Genomic DNA, 17635 nt, shown 5'->3' with positions numbered 1-17635 from the left:
GTACACATGTGTAATACTGCACATGTGTATGTGTACTACAATTTTTTTTTTTTTGAAAAAAAGTTTTTTTTTTTATATAAAAAACCCTGCCATTTTTATAAAAAAAATTGAAAAAAAAAATTTTGGTGTGCTTTTTAAGCTTTTTTTAGTTAGTTTTTGAGTTTTCACAATAAAAGTGGTTTTCATTTGAATCATCCCCTTAGAACATATTATGAAACTAGATGATTTTTCCTTTGTACAAAAGTTTTGAGTTACTTTAGTATAGTAAAACTGTAAAACACTTCAATAACTTCGTTTCTTTGAGTAAATATTCGCCGCAAGTTGATATAAATCACACAACAATGAAGAAAAATGGGTACACCATCATTTACACTTTTATGACCCGAGCGTTGGTGATCGTAGTTACAACAATGACCTTTTCAACCCACTCGAAAGTCTCAACTTCGTGTGTTTTCATGGAATAGGTACACAAATTGCTGGTCTTTCGTAGGCTAGAATTTTGACCCGTTAGCGTTGATAAATCCTGGCCATTAGGTAAAACAGACCTTTTAGCAGCCATAATCATAGTACCAAATTTGTGGCTAAAATTTGAGGTTTGTATTTTCCTAATTGTGATGTGTGGGTTGGGTACCACATTTCTGTTTAGACAATATACCAGATTGTGGTGGGTATATTAATTGAAGGATTGATTCCAAAATGTACTTTTTCACACCCCTATTAAAGGGGGTGATAAATACACTATCTTGACATAGAAGTCTTGATTTCTAAAGTAGACCAGAGCAAAAGTTAAACCCGTTGAAAATACGAGTAAGGAGACTGGAATTTGAGCATGAGACTAGATATGAGGTTAATTACAAAATTGTTTGTGGGTTTGGAATATGTATGGTGTTAGGTAATGTGAGGTTCATTGGTGAACACTAAAAAAGTGGGGAACAGTGGGAACCTACTCAAACGAACTTTAATTGGACTCATTCCAGCGGCGTTGGAACTTGCTCGTCGAACCCTAACTAGGATGTCTTAACCCTAAACCCTAAATATAACCCCTAAACCCTAAATATATTAGGGTTTGGCCTTTAAGGTTTAGCTTTAGGGTTTAGGGTTTAGCTTTACGGTTTAGCCTTTAGGGTTTATAGTTTAGATTTTACGGTTTAGCTTAGGTTTTAACCTTATTTTTTTAGCTTTAGGGTTTAGAGTTTAGGAGTTAGGATTTAGGGTTAAGAGATCCTAGTTAGGGTTCGACGAGTCGGTTCCAACGCCGCTGGAATGAGTCCAATAGGAGTTCGTTTGAGTCGGTTCCCCGCTGTTCCCCACTTTTTTAGTGTTCCCCAATGAACCTTCCCCTATCAGCTTAATTACCTAAACTCAATTACCCGCATCAAAACTGAATATATAATATATTATAGAGTAAACTACAATTTTACCCCCTGGGGTTTAAGCCAATTGGCACTCTGACCCCTTCATGGAAATAATTGCAATTTTACCCCCCAACGTTGTTGTTATGTCGCACAATTACCCCCTGGCGCCAAATAAGGTTAACAATCAACATAACTGTGTAAAGGTCAAAGGGTATAAAGGTAATTTCCAACAAACCTTTGTGTAACTTATACAATACACCACCCTATAAGTAATCGATCAAAGCACTATTACCCCCCCCCCCACCTTCCCACACCGGTCCTCCACTCTTGCCAACCCCTTTCTCTGGCGACACCTTCAGAGCTTCAGAGCGACACCTTCTCCGGCCAACCCCTTTCTCCTGCGATCTTCAGCTACAATGTCGCTACTTTGTTGGTTGATCCGATACGTGATCCGCCACACAACAGGTACAATCGCCCAATGTTAGTTAATCAGGGTCGGATTTGTGTCAGTGTTAGTTATTATCATGTTATAAACAGGGTTAGGGTCGGATTTGTGTCTGATTGAGTCTCATGTTAAACAGGGTATTAACAATTAGTCTGATTGAGTCTGATTTCCATGTTAATTTTGTGATGTTTGGTGTTTTTTTTACAGTTGACCTGACGATGAGCCTATCAAGCTCATCAGTGGTGGTCCACCTGGTGGTCTCCATGTTTGGTAGGTCTGTCCACAACTTCTATTATCCACCGGAGAGTTGAGCGGATATTTACTCTAGTAGTTATTTAGGTTTTGTGTAATATGTAGGTTAACTTAACTTAAATTAGATCTTGCAACTTGGTTATGATAAACATGCATTTTGTGTAATATGTAGGTTTTGTTAATCATGGTTATGTTAAGCCAACAACAGGTTCATGTTTCATAACCTTTATACCCTTTTAACAGGTTCTTGTTTCATAACCTGTTTCGTAACCTGTATACTACAACCTGTTTCATAACCTGTATACTACAAAATTGATCTTGCAAACAGCTGCAGCCAGGTATGTTCTGAATACATTTGAGCCTGTTCTGAATGCTTACGCATGACCAGGAATGTGTTTTGCATACATTTGCATACAACTGCAGCCAAACAACTGCCAAATGTTTAAACTGATTTTGAGTGTGCATACATGTCTGAATGCTTGGACAGATTGTAATGTTTAAACTGATTTTGAGTGTGCATACATGTTCTGAATGCTTGGACACATTGTAATGTTCTGAATACATATAGGCAATGAGCATTTGTATTTATTCTAAACTGATTTTGTAAAGGGTTTCTAGTGAAGGGTTACATTGTTGACTTTGAATACAAATGTTTAAACTGATTTTGAGTATATGTGTTTTGGGCAAACCTGGAAGTGTTTAAACTGATTTTGAGTATACAAATGTTTGAACAGGTTTGAGTAACATAGAACAGGTTTGAATACAAGTGTTTATTAAGTTTAAATCAGATTGTTAAGGCAGTTTCAAATACATTACACCGATTTCTTGTAATTACCGTGTGTAGTTGACTTTGGCTGGTCAAACTTTTTTGGCGGGAAGGGTTTTGGTTACTGCAGGGGATAATACTGTTTCTTACAACAAAGTATAAGGGGTAATAAGAAAGGACAATTTAGTAATTTACCAGTGGGGGGTAATTATGCGACATAACAAGAACGTTGGGGGGTAATATTGAAGGGTAAGATAGTCATTTCACATTGCAGTTAACAGATCTGTTAACTTATTTGACGCAAGGGGGTAATTGTGCGACATAACAACAACGTTGGGGGGGGGGGGTAAAATTGCAATTATTTCCATGGAGGGGGTCAGAGTGCCAATTAGCTTAAACCTCAGAGGGTAAAATTACAGTTTATTCTATATTATATAATCTTATAAAATTAATAAATAGTATTTTAACTTTGTTAGGAGCTATAAAATATTATAATTATGGAATTGTTAGAAGTATGTTCGAGCCTTTTATATTCCAATTCGTTTTTTTTTTTTTTTTTTTTTTTTTTGTGAGTTTAAGATTGGGTTTCGAGTGATGGTACCCTAATGGATTTTTTAAGCACATAAGATATGTATACCCAATACCTGTAGCCCATAGGTATACATGCAATCCCTATGAGTAATGAGCGATGCACAACCGGCGCTATGATATGGGCATAAGATATGGTTTTTTAATCGGGTAAGATAACAATACTAGTCCTGTTATAATCCCTACAACGACATAACTACCTACAGAAATTCTGTTTGGATTATAAAAGTGTATCTGCTTTAAAAATATATAACGAATCATATAGTTGAGTTTATGCCTACGAGTTTGACAAACCATGCCCATTTTCGCAAGTGATACTGAAAAAGTCACATGTAGATGAAAGTTAGCTGGCTGGTTACATTAACCATGGATGATTATTTCTATTTAAATTTCTATAAGTGAGACACATGTGGTGATCTAGTTAGTTCATATCATATCACATGTAATTACTTAAAAAATACACTTTAATGTCTTATAAATTTCTATAAACGTGACACATGTCATGATCTGATTCGTTCAATCTTATATCACATATAAGGGGTAGGGGCGCTTCACTAGTGATGGAATTCCATCAATCACAACATCTTATCAAGTTTCGTCATGTCATCAAGCATTATTCCATCACTTGTGATGGATTTTCATGGAAATGTCCATCACTCACCACACACTCATCTTCATCATCAAAATCATTCACAAAACAACAAAACAACTGAATTCCAACGCATGATGGTGAGGACGCGTTTTGTATTCAACGCGTGAAGATTTCCACCGGCGGCGGTGTTTCACTCCATTCCACGCGTAAACAAATATTCACCACGGGACGCCCCGGGTAGCCTAATTATTTAGAAATACACTTTAATCACTTTTTCCCTTTAGGTCCACATCCATGCCTTTTTCCCTCCTTATTTAAATTCTAGCTCAAACCCACATCTCTTTACTCAAAACTACACAACTTAAGGGTTCATCTATTATCTTTGCATCAATGGCAATCTCCCAAACTTCAAACAAACTCATTCTAAAACCAATTAACCTAATCAACCTCTTCACCTTCACCACCACCACCGCGACTTCCTTCGCGTCTCCTCCTTCATCATCCAAGTGCATGATGGAAGAAAACATCAAAACCGCAGAAACAATCATCCACAAATGGAATATCGACCGCCATTCTCACTCCAAATTCGTCTCCATCTTCCATGAAAACAACAAAGAGGCCAAAGTTTTCATCGACTGCGTCAAACGACTGCACAAGGCGATGCTTTTCCTCGCATCACACAATTCGAAATCAGATAACCTCAACGTTGCTCAGCGATTGATGCAAATCGCAATGAAACGGCTCCAGAAAGAGTTTCATTTTATTTTAACAGATAATCATCAACACTTGGAGCCTAAATCGGTTGCAATCTTGTCACCATCCATTATTGGTACAGAAGAACAACAAAAAATGCATGTCTCACTTGGTAAACAACCGTCCGCGATTGCAATTTCAAATCTCCGGTTAATCGCTGATGCGATGATCAGTTGCGGTTACAGCAAAGAATGTATCAGCATGTACAAAATCGTACGAAAATCAACAATCAACGAAGCTCTATTTCATCTCGGAATCCAGCCGTACACTCAATCTCACATTAAATCGATGACAAACGCTTCACATTTCGATAATCATGTCAAAATCTGGTTGAATGCCGTTCAAATCGCAGTGAAAACACTCTTCAACAGCGAGAAGTTTCTCTGCGATCATGTTTTCGCTTCACACACAGCAATCAGAGATTTGTGTTTCGAGAAATCATCGAAAGAAGGAGCGTTAAATCTGTTCATGTTTCCTGAACTCCTCGCTACGCGATGCAACAAACTGAAATCCGACACAGTTTTCGTGTTGATCGACTTGTACAATTCGATCTCAGATCTCTGGCCAGAAATCGAATCAATCTTCTCGAACAAATCCGTTTCGTCAGTGAAGATTCAAGCTCTTTCGTCTCTTCACATGCTTAGCAACTCCATCAGAACGTTCATCGACAATTTTCATTCGTCAATTCAAAAGAATTCATCTAAACTAACAGTCTCTGGTGGTGGAATTCATCCTTTGAATAATTCAGTCATGACATACTTATCATCTCTGGCTGATTACAGTAACGGGACTACTGCACTAACCGATGACTTGCAGTGCAAGCAACACTCATTGTTTGTTACTTCATACTTAGACAGCCTGAACACAGACGAAACATCTCACGTGGCGGTTTCCGCCACGTTTGAATGCATCATCCTTATGCTCCTCTGCAAGCTGGACATGAAATCTAAGTTCCATAACTACACGGCGTTATCGTATCTCTTCCTCGCGAACAACCTTCATTTCATTATCGAAAAGGTGCGAGTAACGAATCTGAAGTTTATTCTAGGAGACGAATGGATAGCGAAACATGAAGAGAAGTTGAAGGAGTATGTGTCAAGTTACCAGTTAGTGTCATGGAATAAGGTGTTTTTATGTTTGCCGGAGAATGCAATGGAATCGCCGGAGAAGGTGAGGGATTGCTTTAGGAGGTTATGCTCGACTTTTGAAGAGGTGTACGGGAAGCAAACGTCGTGGATTGTGGTGGACGAGAAGATGCGCGAGAAGATGAAGGCGTCTATAGCAAACAAGTTGGTTCCGGCTTATGGTGCATTTTACGCGAAACATTTGATGACTTTAAGTGGAGACGAGAGGTGTATGAGAATGTTAACTAGGCTTTCGCCGGATAACATGGAAGAATACTTGTCCGGGCTGTTCCTGGGAACATCTACGATTTTAAGATGCTCGCAGACGCCTCATGCTTCTCGGATTGTCAATATAACGAGATTCCTGTCTCTTTCGGTGATGCAAGAAAATACAGTAACGCGTTGGTGGCTAAACGTACCCCATGTAAGAGGGTACCTCTAGCAACACCCTAATATGATTTAACATTTACTTGCATTTTTAGAAATTTTAAAATATTACAAATGTATACAAATAAGGTGGAAATATTAAGAGTAACATATAAATGATATAATCAAACTTGTGATGCCACTATTTTTTTTAAACGGCCAACAAATTCTACAAATGGGTTTCTGGCGAAATTCACCACATCGGGATACACTCGTCTCCGAACCGGGGAAAACCCTCACCTAGGGCCGAAGCCCGTGAACACTCGCCCGAAGGCATGACAGTGCGGTGAGGTAAAACCCGCTCAGTTCAAGGATCGAACTAGCGATCTCCGCCTACTCGCCTAGTCTCCCATCATCACCAGGTGCCGCAGAAAATAATATGATGCCACTATTTAGGTGTTTGTTTTAACTCATACAGAGATTTGATTACTTTACAAACCTTATGATTTTGTCCATGCATAATGAAATCCTTAGGTTGTTTTACGTAAACTTCCTCTTCTATTCAAGAATATTGTTTTGACATACATTAACGAATTACAAATTTGTGAGTTTGAAACTATACCAAATTATCATGGGTTCCACTGTTGCGATGCGAGTCAGAACCGCGTAGGTTAAGGTACACAAATTCTTGGTCCTTCGTATGTTAGAATTTTGATCAGCTAGTGTTGATAAATTCTAGCCAATGGGTATAACAGACCTTTTAGCAGTCATAATCATGGTACCAAATTTGTGGCTAAAATTTGAAGTTTGTATTTTCCAGATTGTGATGTATGGGTTGGGTACTACATCTCTGTTTAGACAGTATACTAAATTATGCTGGGTATATTAATTGAAGTATTAAATCCAAAATGTACTTTTTCCACACCCCTATTACACCACCATGTGTGGTGAACAAAGTAGTAAAAACCTACAGCTCTTTGTATCTGGTAAATGTTACTTACAAACTACAAAGCATAAGGAAACCTCTAGTTACATAGAAATGCAGAATAAACACTTAACTGATCTTTAACTTTCTTTTTGGTCGGCTAGAGCGACTGGTTCCGAAGACACCAATCAACACACACAAGCCCCGTTCGATCCGTAGCGGGCCCGAAAGAGGCAACCGCTTGCCAGGAGTTACCCAAAGGCCCAAAAGAGTCAAACACGGGACCCGAGCAGGAACCCCACAAAATGGGTAAACCTTCCCACCTCCGACCAGTTGGACTGGCCATCATTGGCTTAATTGATCTTTAACTAACTTGTTGAATAGCTCAATAGCCCATGAACCTATGTTGTCATCTCACTAGGGTCAGGACCGGCTCAATGCATTAAAATATAAACAACACGTTTATAAAGTTTTAGGTCCGTAAAGTCTTTTTTAGGCCTTTTTAAGTGTAGGGGCCATATTTATTACATTCACTAGTTTCACATAAAGATAAATACTATTAAGTAAATTGTTTATTAACTTTGCTGAAACTTTATAACTTGTTCATGTTTATCATCAACAATTAACATTGTTCAGCTGGTCTTGGAACAGATCGCCAACCAGTGCAGATTTGGAGAATGTGTTTTAACGAATCCGAAGCAGGTTCGGTTGTCCAGTTTTGGTAAAACTCACTGGGATGAAACATGTGTTCTCCATTGGCTTCTTTCGACGGACACTGTTGAGCTCCGTTTAAGAGCAAGTCCCCTTCAGATGTTATCAAGCCTGATCTAGCTTCTTCCTTATCTGCTGCCTAAAAACGCACAACCGAAGTCGCGGTTGTTATATAATATATATGAACAAATGTAAATGGATAAACAAGAGGTGCAATGTGGACGGATCGGGTAGTGGTCAAACAGGGTTGACCCAAAACACTTTGCCTAACATTATTAATCTCCTAAAGAATAAATATGATTTTACAGAAATAATATTGTTTCGATAGTAATATAAAGAGTAAAATGTCATTTTCGTCCCTGAGGTTTGGCCAGTTTTCCGACTGTCGTCCAAAGGTTTGTTTTCAGCATCTGGATCCAAAAGGATTGAAATCTTCCCATTTTCATCCGGCTTGTTAACTCCATCCATTTTTCTCCGTTAAGTCAGGGGTATTTTCGTCTTTTTTGTTAACTTAAAGGGCAATTCGGTCTTTTTCAGGGGTATTCGGTCTTTTTACATAAAGTGAAAAAGATTGAATTGCCCTTTAAGTTAACAAAAAAGATGGAAATGCCCCCGACTTAACAGAGAAATTGGATGGAGTTAACGAGCCAGATGAAAATGACAAGATTTCAACCTTTTGGATCCGGATTCGGAAAAACAAACCTTTGGACAAAAGTTGTAAAACTGGCCAAACCACAGGGACGAAAATGGCATTTTACTCTAATATAAAAATATTGAATAAAGTTACCTTTTCAGTATAAAACTCAAAAGCCTTTTTCTTCTGTCCCGCTTCGTAGATGTTGCATTGAGAGTATATCTGAAGAAAAGAAAATAACGAGTTACATAATGAAACTAAAAGAGTTAATTGCCCGGATGGTCCCTGTGGTTTCACGTTTTTTCACGTTTAGTCCCCACCTTTTGAAAATAGCAGGTATGCTCCCTATGGTTTGTTATTTTGTTACTCGGATAGTCCCCTGAGTAGATGTCAGTTAGTTTGGAAATAGCAGGTATGCTCCCTATGGTTTGCATTTTGTTACTCGGATAGTCCCCTGAGTAAATGTCAGGGGACTATCCGAGTAACAAAATGACAAACCATAGGGAGCATACCTGCTATTTCCGAAATGTGGGGACTAAACATGAAAAAATGTGAAACCACAGGGACCATCCGGGCAATTAACTCAAACTAAAACTTTAATATGTGACATCGTACTTGTATTCAACAATTGCTAGTTGGATACAGAGCCTAACAAGAGCTGTAAACTACTCTCTTGACTTTGCTGACCCGACTTTGTAAGAAAACAGTTATTACAGTTATGGGCGACGGTTCTTGATTCTTGTCTAGTTTTCTTTTCATACAATGGTTTCGTAACTCCAGTGTATCAATGCTAGTTCAACATTCATGAATATACCGAGTTCGAGTTTGTCAATCCTAACATAGATCATCTAACTCGAAAAAAATACTTAGCAAATTACACGGATGGTCCCTGTTGTTAACCAAAATTTTGGATTTGGTCCCCAGCTTTTCAAAAGTACACGGATGGTCCCTGTGGTTTGCACTTAGTAACACATTTAGTCCCCAGCTAACAAATCTAAAGGTTATGGACTAAATGCATTAAAAAGTGCAAACCACAAGGACCATCCATGTACTTTAGGCAAAAGTTGGGGACTAAATGCGTTACAAAGTGCAAACCATAGGGACCATTCGTGTAGTTTTGGAAAGCTAGGGACCAAATCGAAATTTTGGTCAACCACAAGGACCATATCCGTGTAATTTATTCAAATAGTTATTACTGGCATAATACAACCAGAGTAACATTTACCTGCGCTTCAACGCTAGCACATATAGCGTATACTTCCCAGTTTCTGGTGTAATTGTTATAAAGATGAACTTTCCCGAATCGAAGACGAGGGTGTCTTTGCCGGGTCCCGTCAAAAAAACAATGATGAACGGTCACTCTGATACATCTATCACCAATATGAGTTGGATCAGCTCCAATAAGCATTGTCTTATCATGCAATGAAAAGTAACACCTGCAAGCGAAAATTATAGAAATTATAATGCCAGTGTGTTGTCAAGTTATCCAACAATATTTCATCAGAAAGTTTACAAAAAAAAAAAAAAAAAAAGAGTAAAATGCCATTTTCGTCCCTGAGGTTTGGCCAGTTTTGCGACTTTCGTCCAAAGGTTTGTTTTTCCGCATCTGGATCCAAAAGGTTTGAAATCTTGCCATTTTTATCCAATTCGTTAACTCCATCCATTTATAACGTTAAGTCATGGGTATTTTCGTCTTTTTAGACATTTTCTTGTGATGATTAAAGGGTTTGGGTGCGGAGAAAGTCAACAGAGTAAAATGTCTAAAAAGACGGAAATACCCCTCATTTAACGAAGAAAAATGGATAGAGTTAACGAGTCGGATGAAAATGGCAAGATTTCGAACCTTTTGGATGCAGATGCGGAAAAACAAACCTTTGGACGAAAGTCGCAAAACTGGCCAAACCTCAGGGACGGAAATGACATTTTACTCAAAAAAAAAAAAAAAAAAAAAAAAAAAAAAAAAAACTCAGCTTAACCTAGAAATTGTAATATCTGTGCTTTGTCTAGTTATGTCTATAAGTCCATCATCGTAGTCACGCAGGCTGCAACGATCTATCCAAATGTGTTTTGAATTCGGTTTAATCTGAATACCATCAACATCATGTCCTCTACCGCCTTCAAACTCAAGATTGCATATAATAATATTTTCACATTCCTTTAACCTTAAACCTTTTCCGGTAAGTTTTATACGCTGGCCACGGCCATCGATGGTTTTATGCGATGAAACGTTCAAGTAGGACGACAGATGAATAGTGCCGGATATTTCAAACACTATCCACAATGGTTCTTTCTTACGACATGCTTCACGAAGCGATCCTGGCCCTTCATCTGCAAAGACATTGCTACAACTTAAAGTTATTTGAACATCTTCACAACTCTAATAATGGATAGAAAATCTGAAATTACACTCATCAATACCACATAGAATTGATAATCACATCACACATGCCGTATGACATGACCAAAAAAGGTCATAGGGTTGTATGGGTTTGTCAGTGGTCACATCAGTCATTTATTTATCAGTCAAAACATCATACTGGCCGTATAATCTGGCTCTCATGCAGCCAGTTATATAGTCATACGGGCCGTATGATACGGCAAATAAGATCATATTGGTCGTATGAGAGCCAGGTCATACGGCCAGTATGACGTTTTGACTGGCAAAAAAATGACTGATGTGACCACTAACAACCCATACAGCCGTATGACCTTTTTTTTTTCCATGTCATACGGCGCGTATGATGTGACAGGTGGGCTAGCGTACATACCACATTTTTTTGCCATCTCTTTACCAACATGCCTTTTATAAACACTGCTTATTCAATATTTCAATCATTGTTAATCATATTATTAATGAAAATAACTAAAGTCTACAATATCCTCTTCTTGTCTTATTAATATAGCCATTTAAATCATCTAATTGCCAATGATCTCTAGATCAAGTGGTGGAGGACTTGCATTTCTCTTGAGAGATGCAAGTTCGACTCCCACTTGGTGCAGAGTGAGGCACTGGTGGGCAATGATAGGAGACCCAGGGAAACCTGGGTTGGATCCTTGAGCCAAACGGGTTTTATCGGTAATTTCACTGTCGTGCCTACGGGCGGGTGGGTTACCGGGTTTTCCCCGGAATTGGTGGTGGACTCGGGTTACTCTCGGAGTACTACATTTGTCCAGTGGGTGCCCCGAGAGTGCTCGGGATTGATTCTGTTGGCCGTTAAAAAAAAATTAAATCATCCAACTATTCAAACCCACCCTTTGAACAATGTCTTACAAAAAATGAAGAAAATAATGTGCATTAAAAACACTTTAACACACAAATGGACCACATAATTAACCTGAGCACCTATCAAATTAAAAATATACACAATTATACATTCAATTCCACCTTAAATTGCTCTTAAAACCCTAACTGAAGTTGAAAACTAACGATTTTGACATACCGATAATATACGGAAGCATAAAACATATACAGTGAAGTTATTTACTCATGTGAAAAACCTAAATTTATATAATAATAATTTAATGAACATTGAGGATATTAAAAGAATTCGATGAAATGAGAGAGATAAACCGGCCAATGAAGTCACGTGATGCACCGGACCGTTAACGCCACCAACGGCGAACCGGCCGAAACCCTCGGCTCGACCGGCGAGAGCTCGCAAGGTTGAATCGACGTCTGCGTATGGTAAGGTTGTCGCCATGGTGGAGGATCGTCGCTGGCGAGAAAGTTGGTAGAGAAATATTATATTAAATTATTTTGAAAAATATTTAAACACTAGATAAAATAGGTAGAGGGTCCTGTAAAAAGTGCTCAAAGTGTGAGAAGTGTATTATAACACTATATATAATACTATATAACACCCTATAAAGACAGTATAACAATATGTAACACCATATAATACCATATAACACTTTGTAACACTATATATCATTATATAACAAATATAACACTATAGGTTGTCTGATAGGATGCCTATGATAGATGTATAGTGTTATATTTGTTATATAATGATATATAGTGTTACAAAGTGTTATATGGTATTATATGGTGTTACATATTGTTATACTGTCTTTATAGGGTGTTATATAGTATTATATATAGTGTTATAATACACTTCTCACACTTCTCACACTTTAGGCCTTTTTTACACTATCCTTACCCAGATAAAATATACTCTAATAGGGAAAATACTATAAAAAACAAATGTACTTTGGGCTGTTTGTTTACCTACTCTTAATAGTTCAGACCTCTTACTGGTTCAGTACTTAATGGTTTAGACTGTTTGTTTTACGAGCAGATGTCTGAATGGTTCAGACATTTACCTCTGAATGGTTAAGATTTATACATAGTCTGAATGGTTAAGACCTCTAATCTGAATTGGTCAGACATTTGCCTCAGAACGGTTAAACATTATATAGGCTCTTAATGGTTCAGACATCTGACTGGTTCAGCACTTAATGGTTCAGACCTCTTACTGGTTCAGCACTTAACCATTCAGATATTGCCAAACAGCCCCTTTGTTATTTTTTCTTGTAAAGGTTCTTTACAAGTTTTGTCCTTTACGTTTACATCAAATTGCAGACGTTGTACTTTAACGCAAAAGTTGACAAGTTTTGTACTTAATGTTCTTAAATCTTGCACGTTATGTCCTTTAGGCCAAACCCAGTTAGATTTTTTGGTTAAATCAGATTACACAAGGGTATTTTAGTCTTTTTAGCCATTTATTTAATATTTTTTTAAAAACCAAAACACAATTTTTTAAAAACTTATCACCACCACCATCAATTCTCTGTCTCCCACCAACTCCATCAACACATCATCACCACAATGAAGTGATCTCAAATTGAAGTAACAGTGATAATCAAATTAGGAAGAAAGAAGATGTGATTCTATTGATTTACTGGAAAGGTTACACTAAGAAATCAAATCAAACAACATAGAAAAGGCGATTTATGAATACTCATTATCTCTTCCAACACTTCATCCACTGATTTTGCCCCCAAATCCATTGTTTCACAAACCCTAATTTCAAAATTCATCAAAATAAATATAAAACAAAAATTATCGAAAATATTTATCAAAAAACAGCAATTAGAACTAAAAAAAAAGTAAAACAAAATGCAGCAAATTTGTAAATAGAACTTGAGAAAAACGTTGAAACGACATATCCTGAAGCAGCGGCGCACACAAATCCTGAATATTTTTCAGAACCACCGTCTCCACCGTCACCACCCCCACTGGAACCCTAACCCTAACCACCCCATCCACCATCACAACCCCCACCGGAACCCTAAGCCCAACCACCACCATTAAAACCCATCACCCCATCCACCATCACAACCCCCCACCGTCTCCATCATAACCACCTTCACCGAAACCCTAATCCCAAACAACCTGCAAACAACCTAAATCACCAACCACCACCACCACATCCACCATCACAACCCGCCACCGTCACCATCCACAACCGCTCAACTTGATAGAGAGAGAGAGAGAGGGAGAGAGAGAACAGATAGGATCAAAACTTGATAGATCAAAGAGATTAGAGTGATTTACCATCGAATTGAGGAAATCTTCAGTGAAGACGGAGGAGCAGAGCGACGATTTTATGGTTTAGTCGGCGTTGATTTGAAGATTCTTGCTGATATAATTTGGTGCAGAAGTAGAGCTGGAAGAAGAAGATGCATACCCTTCAAGGATGGCTATTGATGATCATTATTTCTGGTGATTTTTTTTTATGAATATGTAGAGTGGTTTTCATGATTGTAATGTTGATGTTAATAGTGATTGTACAGTTTTTGCAATTAGAGAAAGAGGCAAGATTTTTTGTATTTAGCAATCTTTTTATTTTTTTTAAACCAGTCCCTACATGTAAGTTATTTTACGGAATAGCCCCTGAAGAGATAAAATGACAAGAATACCCTCATGTGTAAGGCACATGATCAAATTTAACCAAAAAATCTAACTGGGTTTAGCCTAGAGGACATAACGTGCAAGATTTAAGAACATTAAGTACAAAACTTGACAACTTTTACGCTAAAAGACAGCGCCTGCAATTTGATGTAAAAGTAAAGGACAAAACTTGTAATTTACTCTAACATTTTTTTACATGTGAAAAACTAACATACTTACTGTTTTGTCTCATAAAAGTCTCTGAACAAGTTTTTAAACATTAAAGTTTCTTCACATTTTAAATTTGAACAATGTAATTAAAAAATATGAATAAATAAAACAATTTGGAACAGTTAGAGGTGTTCATCGGTTATTTAGTTAGTTTTATCCGATTTGAAAGTTTTTGGGTTAGATGCTACTAGGCTATAATGCCATGGGCATTTAAAGTGTTATTGTAATTGTAAACTTGAATTTTAAAACTAAGTGGTCGAAGACTTGCATTTCTCTTGAGAGATGCAGGTTCAACTCTCACTTGGTGCAGAGTGAGGCACTAGTAGTCAATGATAGGAGACCCAGGGAAACCTGGGTTGGATCCTTGCGCCAAACGGGTTTTACTGGTAATTTCATCGTCGTGCTTACGGGCGAGTGAGTTACTAGGTTTTCCCCGGAATTGGTGGTGGATTCGAGTTAATCTCGGAGTACTTCGTTTGTCCAGTGGGTGCCTCGAGAGCAGTGCCGTCTCTGAGAAATCTCGAAACATTTTGGGCCTGGTGCGAGTAAAAATAAATCGGGCCCATATAATATAAACCCAATAATCATACATAAAAAACCATAATATGGCAAGAATTGTTATAACAATCATCAAAACAAAAGTATCATACCAAAATAATCTAAATTTACCTACTTAAGCGAATTGTGCGGCTCTCCTAACGTTTTCTTCCTTTCTTTTTTCTTCCTCTATTTTCTTCCTTTTACGTTTTTGACAACCAGATAGATGTTTGTATTTAGGAGGCATATTTCTGAAGAAAAAAAATGAAAGTTTAAAACAATTGAAACAAACATAACTTCAAAGTTTAAATGTTCAAGAATCAACATCTAACAATACCTAACGACCCTAACCCACATAGATTACAACCCGAAAGAAAGGCGAAAACCACTTACAAAATTGAGTATATATGAACAATTTAAAAGAATAAACTTCAAATCAGAATCACACATGGCCAACCATGAATTTCATACTTACGATTTAGTAATTTACAAATCAACATTACACATAACTAAAATTAAATTACAAAACCAATTATTTTAGCAACTGAACTTAATACATAAAATTGACTAAATTAACACTTAATGGAACCACACAATCGCATAAACAAACTACACGTCTACCAAACACAGGACATACCTTGATTCCTTGAAAAAAATTGATTCAAAGCCCTTGAACAGTGGAACGTATATGAAGACAGAAGACGAAAAGAATTGATTCAATGCCCTGATCGTCGATTTGGTCGCTAGACGAGTGAGAGCTTTGAGTTGAAGATTGGAGCGCCGGTATCGTAGATCATGGCTTGTATGTGACGTTGTGTATTATCTATTGTGTTTTGATATCCTGTTCGTCACTTTTGTTTACAAATCAAGGGCCCAACAGGTTACAGCCCTATAACAATAACTAGGTTAATTTTTCAAAGGCCCACAACAAATACATAATAATAACACATAGAATTTTTTTTTTAAACTTTGAGCCCTCAGGATATTTAGGCCTGGGTCCATCGCCCTATCTGTCCCTACCCATCACCGGCCCTACTCAAGAGTGCTTAGTATTGATTATGTTGGTGTTAAAAAAAACAGTTACAACTACAATATTGCATTAACTATACAATGATTGACACTAACTATACAATGATTGACACGTTGTTTAGGTTTAGACAGTCGCAAGGGGCACTGCCCTTAACCCCGCAAATTCGTCACCCCTTAAACCCTCCCATTTAAAGATGCATAGCTTTAATTTTGTTAGACATGCCAACAATATAAATATATCATTAACACACTTACATATTGGAAAAAATTTTGGATTTAAAGATACATATGTATATAGACGTAAAGGAGTTTGGAAGAGTAACGTTAGCCATTCAAAAAAAAAAAAATATAGACGTAATGTGTTCATGTGCTTTTTGTATTAATTAAAATCGACTGATTTTATCTTTTTATTTTTTAATACTCAAATTTGTGTTTAAGGCTTTTGTTTAAAAAACATCCTAGCTAGAATGTGGAGGCGGTTTTGGATCGGATCCCGACTCTTTCGGCCCTTCAAGCCAGAAATGCGTTTAGTAGGGATGTCTCTTGCTCTATGTGTGATGATGTGATCGAGTCTTCTTGTCATCTCTTATGTGCTTGACGGGTCGCTTCTGAAGTTTGGAATTATATTTTGATGTGGTGTAAGGTTAGCCCATTTATTTTTTCTCGGTCAAAGGCATTGTTGAGGCCCATGAGTTTTGTAATTTGGGTAGAAAAACTAAAGAGGCTCTTTGTGGTATGATGCATGTGGCGTCGTGTTGTATCTAGAAAGCGAGAAACAATAGAGATTTTCTACCATTAAGGTAAAGCCCGAAGAGATTTTCCAAGATATTAAGTCCCTCGATTTTTTGTGGTTTAGGAATCGTTCTAAAGATAGGAATTTGTGCTGGAAAAATTGGTGTAAATTTGAGTTTTTGTAGTTTTGTGTTGTAGCCGCCCTTGTTTGGTGGGTTTGGCGTTGTGAATAAAGTTTACCTATAAAAAAACTACTTATTTTGTGGATACATTTACAAATTACCAATGCAGGTTAAGAAAAGTTGGCCAATGAGGTAGTGGTGGAGTGGTTGTGGAAAGACTTGTTGTTTCTTGCGACCTAAATTCGACTCGCACTCTCCCCATTATTTTCTACGCATCCAGGTGAAGGGCGAATACGGGTGGCGCCGGTTTGTCTTGGATGGAATGCGAGGTTTTACCAATTATTCCACTGTCGTGCCTTCGGGCGGGTGAAGGTCGGGTTTTCACACATCTGGGAGAGCTAAAGGGCTAGCGACGGTCGAATAGTCGACCTTGACCACAGCGTCCAATATTACAGTAGTTGGCACTTCATTACTTGTTGTTAAAGAAAAGTTGAAGTGATTTCTCCAAAATAAATAGCTCCATCAATTATTCTTGCATGAATATACGGTTGAATTTTGCCCCCACTTACTTTCTATGACA

General features: G+C 37.6%; 2 protein-coding genes across 2 annotated transcripts; one reads left to right on the top strand and one right to left on the bottom strand.

Annotated features, from left to right (window-relative positions):
* Window positions 1–4291: 4291 nt before the first annotated feature.
* Window positions 4292–6433, top strand: LOC110867026 (exocyst complex component EXO70H1). Its single transcript, XM_022116173.2, has one exon. The coding sequence runs from the start codon at window positions 4389–4391 to the stop codon at window positions 6315–6317; it is 1929 nt and encodes a 642-aa protein (XP_021971865.1). The 5' UTR covers window positions 4292–4388; the 3' UTR covers window positions 6318–6433.
* Window positions 6434–7710: 1277 nt separating this feature from the next.
* On the bottom strand, window positions 7711–12265 carry LOC110868798 (probable pectate lyase 4). The gene is made up of 5 exons (XM_022118055.2): window positions 12083–12265; window positions 10488–10839; window positions 9737–9947; window positions 8665–8733; window positions 7711–8016 (listed from the first exon to the last, which is right to left on the bottom strand). The coding sequence occupies exons 1-5, from the start codon at window positions 12210–12212 to the stop codon at window positions 7789–7791; spliced, it is 990 nt and encodes a 329-aa protein (XP_021973747.1). The 5' UTR covers window positions 12213–12265; the 3' UTR covers window positions 7711–7788.
* Between the last annotated feature and the right edge of the window lie 5370 nt (window positions 12266–17635).

The sequence above is a fragment of the Helianthus annuus genome, chromosome 7 (genome assembly GCF_002127325.2).
Source record: "Helianthus annuus cultivar XRQ/B chromosome 7, HanXRQr2.0-SUNRISE, whole genome shotgun sequence".
Classification (NCBI taxonomy): Eukaryota; Viridiplantae; Streptophyta; class Magnoliopsida; order Asterales; family Asteraceae; genus Helianthus; species Helianthus annuus.
The sequence above is the reverse complement of the archived record's forward strand: the minus strand, read 5'-3'. Positions and strand labels throughout refer to the sequence as shown.

Bases quoted from the DNA above. Each gene is read 5' to 3' on its own strand.
- LOC110868798 (XM_022118055.2), bottom strand. From the start codon at position 12,212: ATGGCGACAACCTTACCATACGCAGACGTCGATTCAACCTTGCGAGCT. The intron at 9,948-10,487 runs GTTAAGCTGAGT...TTTCGCTTGCAG, and splicing joins ACAGATATTACAATTTCTAG to GTGTTACTTTTCATTGCATG. The intron at 8,017-8,664 runs GTAACTTTATTC...GTGCGTTTTTAG, and splicing joins TTGAGTTTTATACTGAAAAG to GCAGCAGATAAGGAAGAAGC.
- LOC110867026 (XM_022116173.2), top strand. From the start codon at position 4,389: ATGGCAATCTCCCAAACTTCAAACAAACTCATTCTAAAACCAATTAAC.